At 46.1% G+C, this 25,979-nt stretch overlaps 1 protein-coding gene across 1 annotated transcript in view; it reads right to left on the bottom strand.

Annotated features, from left to right (window-relative positions):
• Nucleotides 1-866: 866 nt before the first annotated feature.
• Nucleotides 867-25,979, bottom strand: part of LOC8043420 (cytochrome P450 2F2) — a 61,425-nt gene continuing 36,312 nt past the window's right edge. The window contains exons 6-10 of the mRNA XM_040211922.3: nucleotides 20,097-20,401; nucleotides 16,817-16,932; nucleotides 11,531-11,789; nucleotides 5,190-5,380; nucleotides 867-1,045 (exon numbers count right to left, since the gene is read on the bottom strand). Of these exons, the coding sequence (XP_040067856.1) occupies nucleotides 867-1,045; nucleotides 5,190-5,380; nucleotides 11,531-11,789; nucleotides 16,817-16,932; nucleotides 20,097-20,401 (1,050 nt within the window). The remainder of the gene's footprint in view (nucleotides 1,046-5,189; nucleotides 5,381-11,530; nucleotides 11,790-16,816; nucleotides 16,933-20,096; nucleotides 20,402-25,979) is intronic.

Here is a 25,979-nt window from a genome sequence, read left to right as displayed (position 1 = left end):
ATGTTATTTGTAGAATCCATCACGTCTCTCAATAACGAACCATCTGAAAAATACAAATGCTTGTATGGCCAGCACCAGTAAATAGTCATCAGCACGTAAGGTTTAACATTTTAACGCGTTCAGTTCGCGGAATAGGATCCGGAAACTGCGGTAAATTCTTCCTTTGATCTAACGAAACCCTCTTGTGGTAATGACTTCTGGGTTAACGCCCTTCTATTGACGAGTCGTTTTAAGGATGAAATTTATAGCAATTAGTTTCCTGCAGATAATTCTCTCGTCATGCCTGCAGCGAACGTTATTTTATTTTGTATGACGCAAGTACAACTTATAAGCAGTGTGACCGGGACTTAAAGGGATGGTGAACCGAACATTTCAGCGCCTATAATAAGTGGTGCAATATCTTGCCACGAGTCAGCAGCCGCCGGTGTGCGCGAGCACACGCACCGAAATCGACCTCATCACATCTCCCGTTCGAGCTTATTAAGCGGGAATGTGGGATATGATGACGTCAATTTCGGTCCGTGTGCGCGCGCACACCGGCGGCTGCTGACACATGAAAAGATTGTGCACCACTTAATATAGACACTGAAATGCTCGGTTCACCATCCCTTTAAGAGCTAGCCCTTAGTTTTCACGTCGAATTTCAAATGTTATCCATTTGAAATTCGATTAGTCGGCCTATCTAACGCCACAACTTGAACGTTTTCATCTTCGATTGTGTGTCAGGTAAGTTCTTATAACGGTGAAAATATTTTGCGCTCACCTTGTACTAGATCCGTCATGAGGCGTTTTAGACAATACAAAATATCGTCATTGGGGCTTTCAGTGGCCCTTTAATAAGAAAACTTAAAATCGTCTTAAAATCGTCACTCCGGAACACGAGGTAGGAAGCACAGTCCCTGTGCCAGAAGTTTCGCAAACGGATCCGTGGCTACGCAGTAGCTCGGACCTCCTTCGGCCACAACGAGGAATTTCTGCAGAAGAGTCGTCACGCCGAGGAAGATTTCGACGGTTGCCAGGGCCTTTCCGGGACACATCCGCCTCCCTGACCGGGGAGACAAAAAACATTTCTTGAAGCAGAATGTTTTAATGCGCGGGCTTCGAAGTCTAAAGCCGGAGTCGAACGGCTCATACATCATAAAAAAGACGCAGTATTTGCCGCAGGTACGATGAAAGAATATCGGCGGCCAGTCCTTAAGCATGTTTCAAGTCCGTTTGCTTAATACATTAGTACACTTCGAACATATTTGCAGATCATTTTTACGACGCCACTCGAACAGCGCCTGCACGGTGTCTTTTGTGTCATGTATTAACAGTGTGACCCCGGTTCAGAGCGTCACGTAGAGGTGTAATTATGTGGCCTGGAACGTGTCCGCGACTAGTGTATGTACCGCGTCGTGGTCCCTCGATTTCCCCCTTATGACGTCATCGAAGTGTCGTGTTGTCGCCGGCCGCAATCCGAGCGGCGTCACAGCAGCGTTGCATGCGGCAGACGCCTGTTCTGCTGTAGGCCTCCCTCCAGCTTGACAGCCCAAGGAGGCTTCGGCAGCCAGGACTTGGGACTCCCAGATAAGAGCGACACTCGCGTTTGCTCAGCGTGACACTATGGTGCCTGGAGTGCGTCTTCGACTGGTGTGTTTAGCGTCCTATGCTGCCCATACATCAAAAGCGGTCCCGAAGTAACAAAAAATGACGTCACAGGTGCCGGAGTGTCACGCTGTCGGATGTCGCGCCACCTGGTGGTTGGGCGTAGAAGCACTGGAAGGAAGAATGATGGAACGCGAGTGTCGCTGTCGTGCCGGCGTCCCAACTTCTGGCTGCCGTAGCTTGCGTGGACTGTCACAGTGAAGAGCGACCTGCAGCAGAACAGGCGTCTGCCACATACACCACAGTTGTTGGGACGCCGCCAGGATCGCAACCGGTGACAGCGTGACACTTTTATGATGCTAGCGTGCAGGCGGAAATCGAGGAATCACTTTATGGGGCGCGCTAAACACAGCAGTCGGAGACGTGTTCGAGGCACTATATAGTGACACGGTGGTTTCTTTGAGGCCATTTGTTGCCACTTTGCGACCACCTTTGACATATAAGCGGTAGATGGCGCTAAACACACTTGTCACAGACGCGTTCCGGGCACCGTGGTTTGAACGAAAACATGACAACACGAAGTATGACTATCTCGTGTTTGGTGCCACTATGGGACGTGTGGTCACGCGGTTTGCGGCACGTGCTACGATGTCATGAGCCGTGATATCACGGTTATATGTGACCACGTAACTCGAAGTCACAGTGTTGCGTGAGCACGTAACTCGAAGTAAATGTCACGTGACCACACGACTTTTACGTCACAGTGTCACGGGACTATGGAACTCGATGCCATGGTGTCACTTTACATCTTGACATTAGAGCGTCACATAACACCGCGATGTGAGTGAGGTTTGCGTGATCGCGGGATTGGTGTCACGTAAATACCCTTCGCTAAATTTAGCGCAAAAACATCATACGCTGCGCCAAAAGAACAACCTTTTACCTCCTCATTTTGCCTAATATCGGACTTTGTGTGCTTGACTAGGGTGGTTGCGGGCGGACGCGTTCTAAGCGCTACAGACCCTTTCGAAGCGGGAGCCAACATCCTGAATAACGAAACTTCCGGTATTCGGGGAAACATCGTTTTGTTCCCGCCTAACTAGTGACACTACTGGGAGGAGCTCAGGCTTTGATCGTGACTATCTATCATTCTTGTTTCGGCTATTCTATATTATTTTATTTTATCCAGACTGTAATACCTGGCTCTTCGTTTCATCCCGCATACTCGATAATAACGTGGCTGGTGGACGAGGCTAAACTATGGTGCCTGGATCGCGTCTTCGACTGGTGTGTTTAGCGTCCTATCCCGCCCATACATCAAAAGTGGTCCCGAAGTAACAAAAAATGACGTCACAGAAGGCGGAGTATCATGCTGTTGACTGTCGCGATCGTGGCGGTTGGTCATAGAAATACTGGCGAAAAGCACGAGCGAACGCGACTGTCGCTGTCGTCACGGCGTCCCAGGCGTCCCAACTTCCAGCTGCTCTAGCTTCCGTGAACTGTCCCAGTGGAGAGCGACCTGCAACACAACAGGCGTCTGCCATTCATACCACAACTGACGGAAACGCTGCCAGGGTCGTGACTTGCGACAGCATCACACTTATATGACGTCATCAGGCGGAAATCGAGGGACCATTTTTTTGGCCGCGGTAAACGCACCAGTCGGAGAAGCATTCCAGGCACCATAGCTAAACGAAAAAGGGCTTCACATTTCAACGTCCACGGAAATATCAGAGGCCGCCAGTTGTTTGTTCGTTTGACTTTCCTGGGAAATTTTAGTGTGTGCAGACTTATACACGTTACTCAAAGAAAGTAATTGATTACAGTTACAATCAAGCTTGGTTAAAAAGTACTCAATTACATCACCTGGTGTCCCGGGAAGAAAAGTAGTTTACCCGTACTTGAAAACTTAACTGTTACTTTGATTACTTCGGTTTCTCAAACGACGGATCCTTTTGGCGGGTCGAAAACGGGCCTTTCGTGCTGCCCATTGTTGGAATAAAATCACCGAACTACGAAATACTTATCTCGTTGGTCCATCAATTTTTGTAAACCATTCCCCTGTCGGAGGCTTGGTTCGAGAAATTCTTGGCAAAAGGCTCCAGCGAACGCAGAGCGCCATTAACAAAAAAAAGGGGGGGGGGGGGGAAGGGGGGGACAGTTATGGAGGCAAGGAATTCTCGTATTCCCGAAATGAATCATATAACCGTTGGGATTACTGCCTAGTAAAAGTAATCAAAAGATTACAAAATTACACCAAAAAATAAACGATAACCAGTAATTTGATTACTTTTAACGAGTACCCCACCCCACAAGTCTGATTTTCTGACATGTGTGACCTGGTCAGGCTCTTTAAAAAAAATGTTTTCTCGGATGTAACTATCGCCTTAAGCTCCATTTTTGCGACCGATCAGTTAATTCACGCGTGATAATAATGAGGGTAAAGGCCCGAGCGAGCTGGCTCCTATAATCGTCATTCGCGACGTTTGTGACCGAAAGCGTCGCCGCTGTGGTCGGAATTCGCGATTAGCGGAACGATCACTGTAACATCTTTATTTAAATTATTTTTTTCTTCTATCGACGGAAATCAGCGCAACGTCGGAGTTTTAGTTGTGTCGATGTTGTTTTAAAGGGACCCATAAGAAAATGATACAACTTTCTTTTTTTTTTTTTTTTCCAAATGAAGACTCCAGTTAATCTTCAATGTCCATAGAACCCAGAGCAAGAATCCGTTTTCGTTTTATTGATTCCAGTTTTGCACACACACACACACACAAAAGAAAGGTGAAAACTGAGTCTACTTTTCTCCTCGACTCGGCCGGACTCTGCCACCGACACGTGAAATCACTTGGCCGCGACGTGAAGTACGCCTTTCTTCCGAAAATGGAAGTTGTCCCAGCCGAGCGAGGGAGCCGCGTCAGTTTCATATATTTACTAATATATGAAACTGTCTTGTATAAACTACAACGAATTTGAAACATTGTACCTCCCTGTTAAGTGTAACGTTTCTTCGCAAAAAAAAAAAAAAGAAACTTCCGCTAATGACCGGAACTTAAGTGGAACGAGATTAAGAGTGTAGGGACGGAGAAGTAAGGTGGGCTCGGTTGGGCTACGACCAAGGGTTAAGCGAGAGAACGAGTTTCGTCTACATTAAATCAGTGGAATAGGGTCCACGAAAGAAACGTGGAAATGCGATAGTCTGCGGCGGGGCACCACAGAAAGAGCCCCGTTGTTGTGCTGTGTTATCATATCCCTGAAGCCATTGAAATCGTGGCATTAGTGAACGAATGACGACGCAAGCAGCCTAAACATAAAAATGCACGCCATGCATTTCTTCCACTATCAGAGACTATGCGGAGAGCAAGTCCTTCTGCTGCTTGCACTGGGGTTGCAGCAACTTCAGAACGCCAAACTCCGATTGGCTCTGATTGGAAGAGCAGTGGGTAGACCTCAATGCTAGCTGTCTTTAGGGCTATCCACTACCCTTCCAATTCGAGTCGATCAGAATTCGGCGTTTTGACGTCACCGCAACCCCTGGGCAAGAAGCAGACGAACTTGTCCTCCGCATAGTTGTTGTGAGGTAAACATCCCCCAGCACGCACCGATTGAGAAGGGCATCAGGTATTCCGGTCTCGGAAGGAGTTGGGATTCGTCGGGCGTCAGGAACCGGGATGGGTCGAACCGCTCGGGATTCTTCCAGTACCTGGGATCGTTGTGCGTTGCCCAGTTGTTGGCTACGACGATGGTTCCCTTGGGGATTAGGTACCCGTTCAGGACGACGTCTTCCGCTACCCTAGAACAATTAACATTTCTTCGATTATTAACTTTAAGGAGTACGTTGATGTCCACAAACTAATTTGGTAATGGTGATAACGGGTTGGAATTGGCCATAGTAGCTCAGTGGCAAGAAGAAAAAGGCAACAGACAACAAACATACTGCACAACTACAAACACCAGTGTGTTTCGAGTTTTGTGTGGCCGACCCCCTTTTTTCTCCCTGCTCCTAGATTAATACGTCTATCTTAATTGTGTAAAGCAGCTCGCTTGTCCTCTCGCTTTTGCTTAGATTTGTACACTCCTCGTAACAGTATATTTAAAAAAAAATACCAAACAGTATGTTGAAGGATTCCGCCATGGTCGCGGTTTCCTTCCTATTCGCAGGCCTTGCAAAGGATTGTTGCGTTTTATTTCAGCGTAAAATGATGTTTCTTAAGGCGCACACTGCATTGGATGTTGACAAACCCGGTTTTGCAACGCCCCCTGTTCTAAAACAGTAGCAGCTGTTAGCTTCTTCAAGCGACACGCATTTCATTTCATTTTATTTATTTAGCTCAAAGACATCCTTACGGATGCAATACCTGAGCGAGGATTTTACAATGGAGGAAAAAGCACATTATAAAAATAGCTCTATAAAAAAAAAAATAAAAGAAAGAAGGACAGGGTAACAAAGTTCCCGTTATCTGGCTCAAACATGGATGGTACCACATCGTTCACATTCAAGCATAATCAAGATTGCAAATTTTTAAGTTCAAAAGTAAAAAAAAAAAAGCTAATGGTAAATCTAAGAGGAAAAATTCATGAAAGCGATGCATAATTTCGTTATTTTTAATAATTGAAAGCGACTAAAATATCGACTCTATTGAAACAACGACACTCGAGTTTGTGAAAGTAAATATTCCGAAGAGTTTTTGCGAAAACAAAATTAAGCGCTAAGACTTACCCGCGACGATGATTTGAAAAGCAGCATATTGAAGCGCTTCTCTTACAATGTCAAAGAAAAGGCCAAACACAAAAACCAACATTGTGTTTCGGCTAAAGTAAATGCACATTGCACATCTTTTTTATGGCAATTTGGTCTAAATAGATTTTGAATGCCACGCTTTAAAGCCTTGTGAACACATCCTATTTCAATTTTTCTTGTGATATTCATCCACTAAGGATAGCGCTCTGCAAGCGCGGTTGATGCCGCTCCAAATAGTCACAGGTTAGTGTCCGTACGAAGGGTGTGTCTCTTGTTGTTTGCTGTAACGTCGAAGGTACAAAAGACGACCTCGCCCAAACTGCAGCCTTAAAAGTTAGACCTGCATAATAAATTGAAGCAACATTTTCAGGTTGCCTTTTCACATATTACTCGCTTGGCAAACCTTAGAAAACACCTTTACTCATGCTTCGAACATAATTAGTCAACAGGACAGTTTTAAGCTATTGATCAACTAAAAATAAGTAAATAGAAAGTACGATACTATGGCTCTAGATTGAATTATTGTTCAATACTTTATGAAAAAAAAAAAAAAAAAACTAACGCAACAAAATATTTATAAACTCTAAAATCATTTATTGAGGGTCGTATAGCCAAGTTTGGAAGAGCGTAAAATAATGCTTATGATATAAAGGATCACCTGTGATTCAGGCATCAACGTACACTTATTGCACTGTCATGCCCAGGTAGCACAGATATTTTGGCCAAATATTTTTGTCCGGATATTTAGGGCGTTAAATTCCATTACCAATCGATATTGGGAGCTACGCTACCAGTTGCTTCGCTCTCTGAGCTGCGTCGCGTGCCCAACTCGACTTTAAAGAGGGAAATCCGTAGCGTCCACCCAAACGTTGCGTTTTCCTTTCCTTCCACTTTCTATTTTTGTGTAACACAATTATATACCTGCTGAAATTACGTGTTCTACTCGTCGATCTACAGCCTCATTCCGAATTTCCTAGATTTTTCGTGCCGATTTCCACCGCTTGGCATCGGGCGCTCGCGCGTGCGCAGAACGTTTCTCGGAAAAGGTCCATTTTGAGGACAAGAGAAAAGCCCCAAATAAAAACACCGTATTTTGGAATTAAAGCTTTGGAGCCATGCCTTATAAAGTACAGAGTTAGGCTCTAGGATTGCCAAACTTGACCCAAGTTTGTCAATCCCAATGGCCTGAGTTTGGGTTAATAAAATATTCCTCCCATGCGTTCGTTAGTGCTGTTACGGTTGGCTTCCTTGGCTCCGTCCTAGAGTTGGCCTTCACCTGTCGCCAACGGCAGCAAAGCCTATTGTCACGTTGGGCCCCGGTGCGCGCCAACCGGCGCTAGACATTCACGTTCAGAATCCCAAGACCGGTCCTTGAGTCATCGGGCCGGTGGTGCTCTTCGAGGAGGGCCTTAAACACAAAAAGAACGTCTTCCGCAGGCCACGAGGCTATCTGGGACCGCCAGCCTTCGCAAGGAGAAACACCGGCGTGCGTGTGCGTGCCTGTGTGTGTGTGTGGGTCTGTCGGTGTTGGGTTTCAGCGAGGGTGTCGACTCCTTACATCAGCCACCGAAGCGGGGCAAGAACGTGGAGGGATTGCATCATCTGCCCCTCGCTGAAAGAACACCCGGAAATTGCATCAGCCGCCCCGAACTTCGAACACCACGTGAACATTAGAACGCCGGGGAAGATTCTTCTCTCGCTCCGCGGGCCTTCTCGCCCTCGGAAGGTTATATAACATGGACTCAGAGAGCCAAAAATCGCCGACTGCCGATTGCCGATTAATCAGTCGAGTCGACCATGCTATTTGTATATTAACTGTACATAAAAGTTCTACTTCAGTACCCCCACTCCAGGCCTGTTTCCTCGGGGCCATGCTAGCGGCGAGTCACAGCCTCGATTCTTGGTTCCGCGCCTGAGATCGTCATCCTCCCAAACGCAACAGTGCCAAAGTACTTTTTTCTTTTATTTTATACCTTTTCTATATATCACATAACTGCCAAAGTACCAGACGAGAGTCAAAGAAGCCATATACCATCGGAAAAATCTGCACCAAAGCCTAACTCCTGCCTTCGTTTGGCAATCTAGGCCCAAAGTTGTCAGGTAAAAATAGAGAAAGCCAAAATAAAGCGAAATTATGACACTTTTTTTCTTAAACCGAGGCCAGAAAAGTCCAGGGTACAACCGAAAAAATAAGCAGTGAAGCCTAACTTTGACACTCAATTTAGGCAATTTAGTCAGTCAAAAAAGGCAATTGAGAGTAGGAAAAGAAGCCAGACACTGGCCAAAGAAAATCAAGTTAGGTAATACTGCGAGCAAGTGTTTCAAAATTTGTCTTTGGCGCATCAAAACGCGTGGAGGGGCACACAAATAAAAGGGTGACATTGAAAACCCGTAGGGAAGGCTAGACGACGATCTCAGTCAGGCGCGCTCTGTCATTGGTGGAAGTTGGGGGAAACAAAAGCACGTGGATGCATCTGGCGTATAAAGAAACGCAGGAGGTGCCCAAGGCGCAAACAATCTAGCACGAAGTGTAGCTTGGCATTTTGAGACTTTCAGTGTCCGCCAATGCCGAGCACATACCAAATTGTGGCCCAAAGCGCTGTTCTAGTTTTGAAGCCTAATTCGGACATCTCCTTTGAACCAAGGCCCCCAAAAACCAGCTGACAACCGAATAACCAGGCAGTTAACCCTAACTCTCTACTTGTTTTGCAATATAGGGGCCAAATAGTCGCAATCACGTGCGAAATTATTTTAAGTTAGTTTTGTTTCTTCTGGAACTGAGGTTCAAATAACTCGGCTGACAACCAAGCAACCAGGCAGTTAAGCCCAACTCTGCACTTGTTTTGCAATTTATGGACAAGGAAGCTTGGGGGAAGCTTAAGCATCGCCTTTAAGATTGGAACGCGATAGCGTTACCCGGCCCCGTCGCAAAGCCTTTTCATAAACACTCGCGTTCGTTCCCGCATCTCAAGCCGCGCAACGGTGTGCGCGTTTTCTAGTCGATAACGTCACGTGTCACGTGACGTCTCATGATGTCACGTGTGCGTCATGTTAGGCAACGCGTGACGTCATTAACTATCTACCCGCCAAATTTAGCGGAAAGTTTTTCTGCCAAACTTAAGCGTGCCAAATGGGTCATGACGTTAAAGCCACGTGTAACGTCGACTGCGTGCCGTCACACGTGGCTACGCGCGTTGTATTATGGGATTTTAAAGGGTTGGTTATTTTATTTCTTTATTCATTTTGTACTTTTGCGGTGCCCCTATACAGCCCGCGGGCCTACAGGAGGGTGCACCAGTGCATACATGCAAGAGTTCAAGCAGCTCCAATTAGAGGATGCAAAAACAAAAACATGCTTAGAAAAAGAAAAAAAAAGAAAAATTTACATATCTAATATCAACAAAATGTGACTTCTGACAGTAAAGAGCAAGTATCGGTCTTAAAGTGGAGCGTCATTCTCGTGATTGCTCCCAGGGTGCGGTAGCATGCATTGGTTAAAAATTCACATGTTCACCATATAATTTACTCTATAATTCACTCTATAATTCACTCTATAATTCACTCTATAATTCACTCTATAATTCACTCTATAATTCACTATAATTCACTCTATAATTCACTCTATAATTCACTCTATAATTCACTATATAAAAGTACGCCTAGGTCGCGCACCACTGAAACTCACTCAACCAGGCGCGCACTCAATGTAAGATAGATTGAAAAGCAATACGGGAATGGTTTCTTGAAAAATACTCCGACGTTGAGCTAGATCAGCTAAGGCAGTGTAGTGCAGAACTCGCGCGTTTCGTTGGCCGGCGAGTAGAAACTTGATATCTGCGACCAATTAGCATCTTTGTACGCTGCGCTACGCCGCGTTCAGTGGCGCCCGTCGACGTTACGTGGGTGTATAAAAGTACCTTAAAAGGCCACTGAAATAAAAAAAAAAAATTACACTGTCAATTTGAGACACGCGTGTCGAAAAATTAATTTTACGCAAAAATAAAAGATCTTTTAGAGAAATATGAACGGGGTGAGAAACGATTTAGGAACCTCCTTTCTACTTGTTTTCTTGGTTGCCATTTCTGGTCCGTGGAGGGGAGATGGATCGACTTAGCCATCCCGTTGAGGTGGAGAGAGTGTATGACCATTCCGTGACGTCCTGGACTTTGCGCGCAGAATTTCAAATAAGTCTCGCACCTTCAATATTGCTCTAAAAATTGAATTATGTTCGCGTAAAATTAATTTACTTTGGCACGCGTGTCCCAACCAGGCTGTTAAAAAAAAAATAATTTTCATGGGCCCTTTAAGGCTTTACCGTAGCCGAAGCTGACGCCGGATTTTCTTCGGCAAGAGCTCCTAAACGCTATCGCGTTAACCACAAACTCTGGTCAAAGAATATAAAATTAGGTTATAACTTGGGGCGTTTTTTTTTTTTTATTTTTTTTTATTTTGAGGTTTCAAATTGCCGGACAACGTTTAAATGTGGGCCCAAAGACCTGTGCTACTGGGGAAGCCTATTTCGAGCATTTCCTCTCAAACTGAGCCTCAAGCAAAACCAGAGAACAGCCGAAACATTTGCAAGACAAGGCAGTTAAGCCCAACCAAGCAAATGTTTTGCAATTTAGGGCCAAATTAACCACAGACTCTGGAAGAACAATTTCAGGTCAGGTTATACGTTGGCATTTCGGAGCCGTCTAGGCCCTAAAGTATCAAAGAAAATCCATATTTTGGCTCAAAGAACTGTGCTTCTTGGGGAGCCTAATTGGGCCGTTTCCTCTGGAACTGAGGCTCAAAGAAGTCAGATAACAACCGAAACACCAGGAAGTTAAGCTCCAAATCTGCAATTGTTTTTCAATTCAGGACCAAACTAGCCACAAACGCTGGCTAAAGGATGTCAAGTAAGGTTACACTTTGGCTTTTTGGGGGCCTTTGAAGCCCTAAATTGCCATTTAAAATTTAAAATTTGGCCCAAAGAATTTGGGCATGGAGACTCAAAGAAGCGAGTGGCAAACGAACACAGATGTAAGCCTAACCCTGTACTTGTTTTGAAATTTAGGGCCAAAATTGCTACAGATTCCGGTCAAATAAAGTCAAGGCAGATAATACCTTGGCTTTTTTGGCTTTCGAACCCTTAAATTGTCAGAAAAAAATTAGACTTTTGGTCCAAACTCCTTCACTAACTGGGAAACGAAATCATCTTACTCTCTGGGCAGGTTTAGCGTGCTGACGGTCTTCCAGCGATACATTTCCCAAATGACGGCCATGGTGTAGGGCATGCCGTTGTGGTCTTCCCACTTCGGGCTGCGGCAGGACTCGACCACCGCGTCGATCTCTTCGTGGATCCTGGCTTGAACCGCGTCCGGGTTGGCGGCGCAGTGCAGGAGGATGTACAGGATGGTGGCTGCCACGGTGCTCGATCCGGCGATCAATAAATCAACCACACTGCCGTGAAGGGTGTCAGCTGTCCGTGGCAACAAGAACTCCTGTTATGGCTAGGCTTTCCTGCTTTTGGGGATTTATTTTTTTTTGTTTAAATTTGGGGTTGTTATTACGGAGTATTCTATTTCTTAATTTCATATATTCGGGAGCATTTTGTGATGATAGAAAAGCAATTAGTGATCATAACGACACGAAGCCCCGTACTATGTTTCTCATTAAGTCCGGCCTGCGGATCCTCAGGTGACGTTTTCTCATCCAGACCGAGATCTTTTTATCAAGCCAAAAGATCCCCAGCTGGTCCAAATTATTCCTCAAACCCGCACTGGAACGACCCAGATGTCATTCGTGTATATGGTACGTAAAACGTCCAAAGTGTTAGTCGATGCTACGGGCTGATTACCAATCAATCAGCGTCTAAAACGCAACGTCATGTTCCCACCTTTATGTGTTATCGTAAAAAGTTTCATGTTTATTGATAGCCCAGTGATTTGTGCTTTTAGTGTCTGTTCATGCTTTTGACTGCCCACGAACATATGATTAAAAGTATAATTTCATATACAAGAATGGTAAAAAAATTACGCCTATTTCCAAGAAAGGGAGCAATCCATAATTGAAATTGAAAACAACAACAACAATACTCAATTGAAAAGCACAAGCCATGTACCGTTTAAAATGATATGAACTGTGACAGCTCACGAACACATAGAACAGCCTAAGAATTCGTATAACACTATCCTATTGGGCCCAAGGGCGGTGTCTCGTCGAAAGGAATGCAACGAATTAAACAAAAAAAAATGTTTATAGGTAATTGCTAGGCAATTGTGTTGTATACGTAAAACGTTCTACATAACCAACTTTTAGCAATATTCTGAGTTTTCAGACGCCTACGTCCACGGCGCTCTTCCCCAGAGGGTTCAACGCGTACCATGTGTACAGTCGGTAGTTGTTGGTAAAATGAAGCGACACTACCGCTAATCAAGCTGAGAAACCCGGCGACCTTCCAGAGCATTCCATTCTCTCGAGCTCCTCTCCCCCAGTGCGCACAGAATAGCGTACGCAAAATGTAGCCTCGTCGCCACTACGCATGCGCCGAACACTAACCACGTTTTGCGCTTTACGTACGTACGCAAGAAGTTTTTGCGATGCTCCTAGGAGAATTCGAGATGGACAAGAAGTTGGTTAAAGCCGAGATAGTGGACCAATTGGAGCGCGCTCGTAGGTTACAGGGACAAAAGGAAAGTGACATAAAGAGCGAAGATATGACAAGTTGTCTCGTCCTGTCTTCGTCCTGTATGTCTCTTTTCTTTTATCCGAGACAAACACAGTAACAAAATGGCGGCTAGAAGAGCCCCGGCCGCCTTGGCGGCTAGAAGGGCCCCGGCCACCTTGGCGGCTAGAAGGGCCCCGGCCGCCTTGGCGGCCGTCGTGAGCGCGACGTTAGCAGCGTCCTCACGACTTCGGTTTTCAATATAGGACAAGATTGCACTCCTACGGGAGGTAGGCGCCACAAAGGTTTTGGAAGATCCAACCAGGTGGGCAACGATCGCCAGCAACTTCCAGCTTCCTACGTGCAATGTCTTCTCGGCAAAGAGCAGATACCCGACCTCCCTCACCGAGGGGATGCGAGCGGTCACGAAAGTTACCGCTGGTGTCGTATTTTCGTATTGAGGCAAGTTTAAAATATTACTCTGGATCAAGGACGTTTTTTGTTCTTTCAATAACAGAATTTTTTGTGCGAACTTAGTTTTCTTAGATTTTATCTTGGTGGCGTTGTAAGCGCGAAATGCTTGGATACTGCGTTGCGGCGAAGAAACGCCATTATAAAACTCTCTTCCGCACCTTGCGCTAACGCGAGCGCTGAGTTTAGCGCTAACGTTCGATAACATTTCCTACGTTATTCTAAAACGTCCTTGTGCCTTCATACAATAAGCGATACGAATGTGCGCAGATAATTGCGATATTATAATCACGTGTGTGATATGGCAAAAACAACAATAAAGAACGTTTTCAGTTGTCTTAAAGTCACTGTGGTCTCTGCCAACAAGTTTCTTTTTGAAATGGCACTAAAAGCAAAACGAGTATCCAGAGCACCATCTCCTACCAAACATCTGCTCGCCTACTTCTTTACATAAAAAAAAAAGAAAAAAAAAAGTAATCTCTTTTTGAGTCCCAGGTGAAACATGTGAGGTTAACTCAGTCGGGTTTTCATGCAGCAGACAATATTATTAACTTAGGCTTAAAATTACTTGGTGAAGTAAATCAACAACTAGAACAGTACAACTGAAGATTGAAGTGTTGCAAATTGTTTTCGGGAATAGTCAGTTTCGTATGGGGCACTTGTTGTATTCGGTACATGACCTATGTTCCCAGGCCACGGGAGGTGCAGGCAGTTCACTCACACTGAACAGAATTCCCTTTTTATATCTGAGTCACATGATTTTTAAACAGGGGGCAGGCAGCCATACATGCGGCGCCACCTCTTTTGCCGAACAAAAACTGACAGACACAACAGCACTGAAGGCTCAAGCAAATGATGAATACATGAAGGGACTGGCGTTTTGAAATCTATTCATGTGTCAGCATATAAACCGTCTGACAGGAATTAAAAAAAATACTGAAAGCGCTTGGGAGAAACGGCGGTGCGTCAAAGCTATCACTTGTGTAAAATTAGACTTACGATTTTCTGTAACGCCTACTTAGAGCGCAGCTCTTGAGGAGGAGGAGGGGAGCGTATACCCCTCTTCCTTCCATGCTAAAACTAGCGGGGAAACGTTTCCGCTGAATTTAGCGGGAAAAGTTTACCCTCGTGACGACACACGTGACAGCACGTGCGACATCACACGTGTCGTACCACGTGACGTCATGAGGGTAATACATGATGATTGAAAACCTGAGACTGTGGTTTGAAAAACACAAAATCGTGAAGTAGAAAGAGAAAGGGACAAACAACGTCTCAACGAGGGTACATTTAGCGGATATATTTTTCCGTTAAATTTAGCGGAAAATGTTCCCGCTAAATTTAGAGAAGGGAATATTGGCAATGTTTGAGGCGTGTGACGTCACACGTGACGTAATAAATCACGCGTTTTATACAATGACGCCACACGTGACGTCACGAGGGCAACCCTTGTGAGGGTAACCCTCGTGACGGGGTTGCCCTCGCGACGTCCTTAGTGGAAACGTCCCATAATGCAATGCGGGGTTACGCCGACGGTGACGCCGCACAAGCTGAAAACGGGCGCTTAAATGCCCGTTCAGACACTTGCGACCTCCTCGAACCGTATACCTTGGAACCTCTTAATATCTATGACGAGAGGACACACAGCGCCATCTGTTGAATAGCAGTATAAACTTGGTAGCCCGGCATATTTCCCATTTCTCTCGCGCATTATCCTTTCTTTCTTGGCTTGAAAAACCTTTGAAAACGCTATAATCGAGCCTTTCTCATAGGTATTACGCACATTTGACCTCGGAAATCCCGCAAAACCTTCGCTTTTATGAAATGCAGTTCCAACGTCACCGCATAGGTGCCACCAGCGTGCCAGTGTGTTTTCTCGTCCTAAGGAATTCTAAGAAGTTTCAACAGGTCTCGTCTCTCTCGATCGTACTCGGTTGCAAGTGTGTGAACGGGCCTTAAGAGCTCCGCTCCAATAGGTGCAAGGTTGGTAGGGCGGAAACGTTCCCGCTCGGATTCGCCGTTCCTTACCACCCGCTTTTTCGTGCCGCCAGCCTTTCACCCATTTGCACGAGTGGTAACTTCAACGGAACCGCCCCGCTTTCGACGTGCCCTAAATATTTCTCAAATTCACATATTTAGAGTTTTTATTTACTACCCTCAGCGAGCTTGTAGTTGAAACCGTAGGAGAAATCGGCGGCCGAGTAGTCTAGTGCACACCAGCTCGGAGCACGTGGAGCGAAAGCCCGCGTTACAGAACCCAGGATCCTGGGTTCAACCCCCCCCCCCCCCCCCCCCCCTTGCCCGTTTCGATCTGGATGAGCATCGTACCACCGTGCGGTCGTGTATTACTACTGCGTGATGCACGTTAAAGACCCCAGGCTAGCGGCTGTACTGCACTGGCTAAATTCCTCATCTACAGCTGGGAGACTCGTCGCCCGTTGAGGTCACGGTGGTTGAGGAAAACCAAGTTCTAGGCTGTATAAACATACATACAACCCAACTTTTTTTTAAACGGTATATATATATTAGTACAAAGAGCAAGTTCGCCAATCAGCAGGTGTGGGTTGAACATAATTACAAAAGAAAAAGCCAAGACCAGGCTAAGGAAGACAGGAGAAACACAATTTTACAGTAGTTTTGGTGTTTTTTTTAAATTGGGTTTATATTTACCAATTAAAGGGTAGTTAACGCATTTTACTTAATGATTTGTTTTATGACGCCCGTTATGTTTTGATATTATGTCCCCCTGGCTGTATAGCTCACCTGCATAGATCGCATTATTGTTGCATTTACGGATTTGTTTCAATATAAAATCTGTGAAGACTAAAAATCTGTTTGCTCATATTTGAGGACCTTTGTATCTGCCAATTCCTTTCATTTTTTTTTCCTACTTTACAAAATACTAAATTTTGTCCTGCTGATTGTTAACTGCAGCCGTATAAACCCGGAATTACAAAACACTCGTGTTCTAGAAAGTGCAGTATGATAAACATAGACGCTGTAAGGTACAAAGGATGCAATTCTTTTGATATTTAGTTTTGCCAAGCGCCACAAGAGCAGAAAGACCCGTCGTTTTAAAGGGCTGCAATTTCTAAAACTTATAAATCGGTAATAGACCGATATCACCTGCCAGTTTGACTACGCCGCCGCTGCGGCAATGCATCGAGGGAACTTTAGTCTTTCTGCACGTGTAGAGCACGAGACGGCACAAGACGCACGAGCCATCTCGTGCACTGCCGTTTGCCTCCTTTGAACTAAAGTTATGGCGACTTCACGCATGCGCCGAACGCTTGGTGAGATCAGTCTATTGCTTATCACGGCCTAGTGTTATTTCCTGCGCGTCTTTACAGGGCACAAATTGCGGTACTTACGGTTGACGTCGGGATCAGGTTTTCCACGGTGCTGCGTTACCATAGTAAAATAGCCGTCAATGAAGTGTCGATTCACGTCTGGATCCAGCGTGTCCAAACGGTGATTGATTTCTTGGCTGATAAAATAAACTCTAAATGTATCTTCATCGTGCAGATAAAAACCGGATACAAATACTGTGCAGTGTGGCATGAGCTGCGCTAAGTGTTTTAATTTATAATAGCTCTTCTGAGCTGAAGGCTCACAATGATGGCTGACAAATTTAGCATATGGCAAGTTTGCTAAAATTAACAAACGCCTCACGTTCTTTTTTTTTTTTTTTAGCGCTTTACCGTGATGTCTTGCTCACCTCACGGAACCCCTAACTGAGGCGGTAGGCTCCTCAAACACAAAGTCGGGGCCCAAGTTAACGCAGCGTGCCGATTGGACTCTCGCAACGATGACTCCGAGCTTCTGCCGCCACTTTGGCTTCGACTTTGTGCTTGGGCAGAGTCGTATATTGGGAGAGTGGCCAATGGGCGGAGCAAAGGCCGCCACCAGCGCCGAATAATCCCCCCGCGGTTAGAGCGTAAACTGAAAGGGCGACACAGTGCCGACTAAATAGCAGACAGCGCCATAGCAACATTGGAAACGACATTTAAAGCGTGAAATAGAAGCGTTCAATCTCGGCGTCTCGGTAACAGTTTGCTCTGAGCCGTCTTGCTACAACAGCGTCTCAGCTGAGACTGGCAAAAGAAAGCACTGCGAAAGCTGGGGCGCGCGAGCGCCTCGAGACGCGGCTTGCGTCCTGCTCAGCTCGTGCGCTGGCTTTGGTATTGCTTTATTTCCCAGTCTCAGCTGATACGCTGTTCCTAGCAAGTCGGCCCTGGTTTGGAGCGCGTTTGGAGCGCACGCCTGTTTTTTCTAGCGTAGAATATGGACGTGACGAAAACCTCACATGCGCCAAGTTTTCAGTCAGCAAGAGTTATACCTTTTTACTCGAGTGACGCTAAAACGATTCAAACCAGCAGAGTCGCATTTTTAGAGGTTACAAACACCGCTAGGGGCTGTTTCGCGGCTGTAGCTGGCCCCGCGATGCTCGCCTTTTCAAACCAATGAATGGCCAAACTCTCCCGATACACGGCTCTGTGCATGAGGAGTCTCGAACCCCTGTAACAGAGTCTGCGTCAAAAATATCTTAGCCTGTTAACTGCGTCTTATCTCATGGGAGAGATATCCTGGCGGCAGCCCGTGAACTCCTTCATGACGTAAAGCCCCGTGGAACAGGCCGAGTGGGGGATGTCTCTCACTCTTGGTGAAAGTCACGGATGGATCGGAAATAACGCAGCAATTCTGCCCACCCGGCGATTCAGGCTTTTTCGCCATAACCTCGCACTGCGGTGCCTGGATGACTTTGGAAAACGCGTTTGTACCCCGGTCCAGCTGGGATATCGACCTTGGGCGAGCCTTCGCGCTTAGTGCGGTTGTTCCACCGAGCGCTACGTCATAGAGCCATTCAGCTGGCGCGAGGGTGGTATTCCCACCGGATAGTTGACACAGTTCCGGTGCTTCCTATAGCTCTAGGGCGGGCTGTAGTACTTGACGTATGATTAAGTTGGGTCCCAATGACTCGGTACAGTCACGAGGAAGATGAGAACGGCAAGGCTCGTCTTTCGAACGTCCGACCTCCAGCATGCCAAAGCATGCCTTCCGTCATGCTTTGGCAACACGCGAGCGCTCCAGGTGCACGAAACATCGAAGCATTGTCGAAGGTAAGAGGCTCGCGCTGGAGGCGGAATAATTAAAGCACCACCTTGCCGTTCTTTCTTTGTGAGTGACCAGAGTTATGAGACTGAGTCAGGCACATTTTCCGGAACGTTTTTAGGATTATAATCATTAAATATGAGTGTGCACAAAGCGTGCGCAGACTGCGTTTTATATAGGGTATTTAAAAATTTCGGTACGTAAAAGACACCACAGAGTTAGTACGAGTTGAATTTTTCCTTTTCACACTCAGAGGGGTGCTGTAAAAATATTCAGAATTGACGTTTGCTGAAGCAATGCGAAGCTCATGTTCGTCTGCTTTTTTAGCGGGGGTTGTGGTGAAGTCAGAAAGACGCAGAGCTCTGATTGGATCTGATTTAAGGATAGTAGGTAGACCTAAAGAAAGCTTGCTATGAGGACTACCCACTATCCTTCGATCAAAGCCAAACAGATCTCTGCGTTCTTCTAACGTCACCACAGCCACTGTAAAAGGAGCAGACGAACTTGCGCTCAGCATTACTATAGTCTAACAGACTTGTTATGTGTTTTGTGCCAGACAACTGTGCCTTCATATTCGCATTTAAATAGACCATGCAGATTAGTTAGCACAAATATTTAAACCGCTCTAAAATTGAATATTTGCTCATATCGTACATGTGCTACTAGTGATGGCGTAGCAAACACCACCTAGAAATATTCAAAGCCTGCGAGCAGCCTCCTTTACCTCCACGTGTTGGCATCAGATTCAAATGGCACAAACTAAGCAATAGATCTTTCGCTATATTACCCAAGCATCAAGGAGACTGCAGGGATTGGTGTTCCACGCGCCGCACGAGGTGGCCTCAGCAGTAGCAACTGTTCTAAAGCAAATATCTAAAACAAAGACGTCTTGCACGCGCGTTCGTCAACGCTCTATTTTGGTTATGTACTTCGAATCTTTTACATGGGGAAGGCGTGCGCGTGTGGCACGTAGATCACCAATCCCTGTATTCTCTTTGATGCTTGGGTAATGTAGCAAACGGTCTATTGGTGTCAAGCCCATCGCCGAAGGTTATTCGAACGATTGACTGGACACGAGTCTCAGCCGAACGTTGACGCTGCACTTGCATCCAATCAATAGATAGATTTAGTATTGCGCAAAGCTGGAAACGCAAGCACTAAGCCTTTGTGTTAGCGCTGCATGCTCCACGCTGGAAATGCGCGTCGTCACCATGCGCCAATCCAAGGCGGCAGCCGAAGTGTGTAACACGTATCGCAAACCAAAACGCACAGTGCACGCGTTCGCTTATGTACGCACTACTAAAACTCGCTGTTATCTTCGCTCGATGTCACTGTGATGACGTCAAAATTAAAGTATACGGGTTTTGATTAATCTAAGTAACGTTGGCAGGGTTGGCTTCTTAGAATTCAAATACGAAGAGTTGAGGGTAGTGATGTCGTCTGTTTACCATGCCTCTAATTATCGCATTAAGCGAACATTCATCCGAAATTGCGCGTACTTGCGGTTTGAAAAATTGCGGAACATCTATTTTTATTTACCCAACGAACTTGAGGATATCTCGTGCAAATTTCGAGCCTTTGTATTCTCCGAGGATGGGGATATATGGTGACATCCAATCGAGCCAGCTCGGCAGTGGGTTCACAGGGGGGACGCTGAAGAAGATCCTAACAAAGGTCTCCAAATGTTGCTCCAGCTGGTCTAGCCTCGGGTCGCTGGACGCGTAACGGCTGCCCAGAACGAGAGCGGCGATGGTGTTGGCCACGGCGGGAAGGAGCAGGGGCCTCATTCTAAGTGGCTGACCTCTCGCGTCAGCCACCTTGTCTCGAAGACACTGGAACTCCTCCTGTCGGGCAGAAAAAAAAGATTATATTAGCTTGCTTATGTTGACAATGACCGGGAGCACAGAATGTTTTGTGAATGAACTGGGCAAGTGTTATGACGTATGTCGCGCCATGGGCTCACGTGATTGACTTCACTTAATGTCGTTGCGTCTGGTGACGTAATAGTCGTGCGACGTCATTGCGTCACATCTTGTCATGGTGTATAATAATGTCATGACTTCGCGTGACATCATCATGACGTTACGGTGACCTCGCTGTAACGTCATGGTGTCACACGACGTTAACGTTCCTTGTGATGAATATTCATCAGGGTACTTTGCGGTGCTTCAAGACAGCACTTGAAGACTGTCCTTAATGACGGTACTTTATGATGGTTGTCCATGACAGTCCTCCATGATAGTACTTCATGGTGGTCCTTTATGACGGTTCTTCATTACGGTTTTTCATGACCGCGTTTCATGACGGGTTTGTGTGACGGTTACTTATGGCGGTTCGGCATGACGGTCCTCCTTGACAGTTCTTCATGGTGGCACTTGATGCTTTTCCTACATGACGGTTCTCCATGAGGGTTCTCCATGAGGGTTCCTCCACGAGGGTTCCTCCACGAGGGTTCCTCCACGAGGGTTCCTCCACGAGGGTTCCTCCACGAGGGTTCCTCCACGAGGGTTCCTCCACGAGGGTTCCTCCACGAGGGTTCCTCCACGAGTGTTCTCCACGAGTGTTCTCCACAAGTGTTCTCCACAAGTGTTCTCCACAAGTGTTCTCCACGAGGGTTCTCCACGAGGGTTCTCCACGAGGGTTCTCCACGAGGGTTCTCCACGAGGGTTCTCCACGAGGGTTCTCCACGAGGGTTCTCCACGAGGGTTCTCCATGAGGGTTCTCCATGAGGGTTCTCCATGAGGGTTCTCCATGAGGGTACTCGATGGCGGTTCTTCATAACGGCTCCCCATAACGACTCTCAATGACGGTTCTTCGTGAAGGTACTTCACGATGCTTTTTAAGTACATTTCACTTAGGTATTTCACTAATAAATGCAAGTTTTGAGCATTACTAAAGCTGGCATTTCCAAGACACGTTCCGATTCTGAAAATGTCCCGATTACAGTGTCAGCTACCAGTACATATCTAGCAATCAATTTCCATTCGGTGTTTATAAACTTTGTTGTCCCAAATTGTTTAGATTTTACGTTGAGTGTCTCGAAAGTTTCAACGATAACCCGATTGTCCCGAGTTTCTATTAAGTGGCCAGTTACTTAACTGAAACGCCTGCATACAATGTTCCTTCCACCGATTAACAGCAGTTTTGCATTGGCAAGAAGACAGCGTGACTTCCTTTCGCCAACGGCTCGAGTGGCGATCAAACCGATTTCGTTGCCTATATGAGCGGATTGCCTTCCCTGCCTTGTGGAGCATTGGATACCACAGAGTTATTACAATAAACGCTAGAGGCTCAGCTGGCGCTAGTGTCTACGGAACTTCCGGTTGTAAATTGAAGCAGACAGCAAGCAGTCTACATTTCCAGCCTCCCTGTGTATTCCTATGGGAAAACGCGCGTGAATTTTGTCTCTTCGCCGGAAAATAACATGAACAACTTTTGTCGTTTCGGTTGTACCGGATAGTATGTACCTTTATTGGTATTGTGAAAGTGTAATTGTTTTAGTTACAGCATTTTTCTTTACCACTGAACGATGTTATTCTTCGCTCTATCTCAGGCCCAAACCTCTGTTTCAAGGAAGGTATGTGAAAACGAGCGACGATTCTAAGCAAACTAGCGATCGAAAGGAATGTAGAGTGTGTTCAAGTTTTGCTAGCATTTCGGTGGTGCTTATATATTGCTAATGTGCCCGTCCTGTCAGTTGATGAAAATGACTCCGTCGTGCATCTTTACGATCGGTTAAAGAAACATTCGAACGCAAAAAATAAAGCACGTGAGCGACGAAAGGTGTGTCTTTTTATTATTTCCTATGTCGGGCAGTTTTTATCGGGCACCTGCTCTCTGAATGATTCCAAGATTTGGAGCGTGCGGGTGATGATTGGAACCCAGAACAAGCATCGTCGCACATATTCATGAGCAGAAATAAGAAAGCAGTACTGTACTTATTTATTGCAAATCTGACTATATTACGTGGCTTTCAATTTATTTTGATCGTCTGCGTGCACAGGGAGTTAGTTATCCAGTGTTACTGCGTAGTTCTTGCCGTCTCTCTAGGTTTTCCACATGTCCTTCGTTCGTTTGGAACGTATATCTCCCATGCTGGAAAGCGTCGACGCCGTGTTCGCGCTAACAGTGTCCGACAGTGCACATAAATACACGTACGCAGCGGTTTTAATACCGTTTTGCATGCCACGAATTTCAAATAAAAATGCTGTAACTGACCAATTATTTTGTCTGCGTGACTGAGAAATATTCCAACGTGCCTAGTACGTACAAAGTATTCGTGATATTTGCTCTTATAACCGAGCGCAGAAAGAAAAGGCACTCGCTTTTTCCCATAGAAATGCATTACCGGAAGCCAATTTCTAAGTGCTTGCTGTCTGCTTCAAAATGCACCAGTACACTAGCGCCAGCTGAGCCTCTAGCGTTTATTGTAATAACTATGTTGGATACTGCTGGATATGAGACGCCACCAACCGATAGTGCAGCACACGGTTGCGGTCAACGAGTCTGCCCTAAAAGGAGACGCGCGCTCTCCAATAGGCTCTATACTCACAAAGTCTGGCAGTTCGATGACTGAGACATAGAGTGCCCGCAGATTTGGAGTGCCAGGATTTGGCAGCGCAGAGCATTTCTCGGGGGGTCTGGTATTCTGCGCACATTTTTTGCAGCGGGAGGACCCGAAACATGGTTTTCCAGCCCCGACGAGAAACGAAGCGGTAGCCCGAGGAACGCGAGAAGCACGAGCGGACATTCTATCCCTCGGGACAAGTGTGTTTCGGCGTCTCGCCGCAGCGGGGCGCCCTTTACATGACTCTTGTCTGCCGCTCTACCTTTTCACTTTCGGCGGTCGCGTCACGTGATGATCTTCCAGTATTTGTCAGTAGAGACGAGGCCGTGGCTGATCCTACCATCCAGTTTGACGCCACCGCTGTCGCAATGCATCGAAGGACCTTCAGTCTTTCTGTACGTATGACAGCCCCGCGGGAGCTCTGCGCGTTTTTAGCACGAGACTGCACGAGCCCTCACATGCATGGCCGTCAGCCTCTTGTCAACTAAAAATATAGCGGCGTCGCGAATGCGTCGTACGCTTAGTGATGATGATGATGATGATTAACGGTTTAATGGCGCAAAAGCGACGAAGGCCATGCTGCGCCAGACTACGAGACTAATGCGACTCACAGTAATGGTAATTGAGAGCATACATGAAGCTGATGTTTTATACATTTATGGTGAACAGAAAATGCAGTACTTAAATTTTGTGTAAAAGGCCACTTGCTTGCAAAAAGTTGAGGACCCGATTGAATGGAATGATGGGATGCTCGCCTAACAAGCGTGATGGATGGAAAGGAATCTGATATGTAAAAAACTCTGGAAAACAGGCAAGCCGGTTCTGCTCAAAGCCTGGACAAGAACACAAAATATGCAAAATTGTCAAAGGTTCACCGCAATGCTCGCAGCTTGGAGCGTCTTCTCCACAAAGAAGATGTCCGTGAGTCAGGAAGGTGTGGCCGATTCTAAGACGGCACAAGAGAACCTCATGAAAACGGTTTTTACGAGATGAATTCTCCCACAACCCCAAAACTGGCTTAATAGCATGCAGCTTATTTGCACTCTCTAGGTTCCACTCAGATTGCCAAGCATCGAGGAGAGCTTTCCTAAGGAGGGGGTTTGATATCTTGAAAGGGTATCCCCCGCCGGATTTCTAGGAGGTTGCTTGCGGAGGTAGCCAGCTGGTCTGCTTTCTCATTGCCTTTGATCCCAACATGGCTTGGGATCCAACAGAATTTGATAACGAACCCACGCTCTAAGCAGCAATTGATTTTATAGCGTATTAGCTTAGCGAGCATGTTTTTTGTATCTCTTACAGAGCAAAGGGCAACGATGACACTTTGGGAGTCTACAAAAAGAATTGCCTTCATTATTTTGCTGGTGGTGATATACTCGATTGCAAGGAGAACACCATATAGCTCCGCAGTAAAAATACTAGCCATGCAGCTAAGCCGCTGGGCCTGTATGAAAACCTCAGAATAAACAGCCGATCCCACTGCAGAAAAAGTCTTGGAGCCATCTGTATAAAATTGAGTATAGTCATCATATTTATTCTGTAAGCCAAGAAATTCTTGTTGAATAAGCAGAGGGGAGACATTATGCTTGCTATACCGTGTGAATGACCAGTCGCATGATACCGGAAGCATTTTCCAAGGGGGAATACTCTCGGCTTTTTGGAGAAGGTTAATGCCATGAAGGTCGAGACCGAGAGATGACTGTTCACTGTGAACACGAAAGCTCAATGGCCGCACAATGCTTGGTTTATTTTCAAAAAGGCGAGAAAATTGAGATTGCTGGAGAGCAAAAAAGGTTGGATGGTGAGGATTAGACAAAATCCTGGAAGTATAGCTCAAGCCCAAGTACTGCCGTCGCTTGGAAAGGGGCATCTGGTGAGAGTCCGCGTACAAGCTTAAAACAGGCGATGTCCGAAATGCACCCGTAGCAAGGCGCAAGCCAAGGTGGTGTATTGGGTCCAACATCTTCAGGGAGGATGGTCGCGCTGAGTTGTACACGACGGCACCATAATCAAGACGGGATCGTACCAAAGCGTTATACAAGCGTAGCAGGCATAGTCTGTCAGAGCCCCAAGTTTTATGTGACAAAATTTTCAAGATGTTTGGGGATTTCAGGCACTTTTGTTTCAATTCCTTTAAGTGAGAAATAAAATTCAATTTCTTATCAAATATGACTCCCAGAAACTTATGCTCCGCTTTAACTGGTATAGGTGCTCTGTTCAATTCCAACACTGGCTCAAGGGACAGCCCTCGTCGAAGAGAAAATGGAACGCACACCGTTTTTCCGGATGAAAACCTGAAGCCATTTTCGTCGGCCCACTTACTGATCTTATTAATTGCTAGCTGCAGCTGGCGTTCACAGCTGGACAGATTACAAGAGGAAAATGATATCTGTAGGTCGTCGACATACAATGAGTGTTCAATGGAAGGTGGCAGTATTTGAGCTAGGGTGTTAATCTTTAAAACAAATAATGTGACACTCAGGATGCCCCCCTGAGGAACCCCATTTTTTTGAACAACTGTGTCTGATAATGTGGTGCCTAGTCGAACCTGAAAGGTCCGCCCAGTCAGAAAAGCTTTTATACAACGTAACATGCGGCCCCGTACTCCGCAGGCATAAAGGTCTCGCATGATTCCATATCTCCAGGTCGTGTCGTACGCCTTCTCCAGGTCAAAAAATACAGACACACAGTGATGCCTCTTTACAAAAGCCTCCCGGATTCTCGTCTCAAGGCGCACAAGGTGATCTAGAGTAGACCGGCCTTGGCGGAAACCACACTGATTGTTATCAAATAAGTTTTGTTCTTCAAGAAAAAACACCAGCCGTTTGTTGATAAGTCTTTCGTACGTCTTACCAAGG

Source organism: Ixodes scapularis, unplaced genomic scaffold, assembly GCF_016920785.2.
Source record: "Ixodes scapularis isolate PalLabHiFi unplaced genomic scaffold, ASM1692078v2 PGA_scaffold11__112_contigs__length_91849675, whole genome shotgun sequence".
NCBI lineage: Eukaryota > Metazoa > Arthropoda > Arachnida > Ixodida > Ixodidae > Ixodes > Ixodes scapularis.
This window is presented reverse-complemented; position numbering and strand designations above follow the sequence as displayed.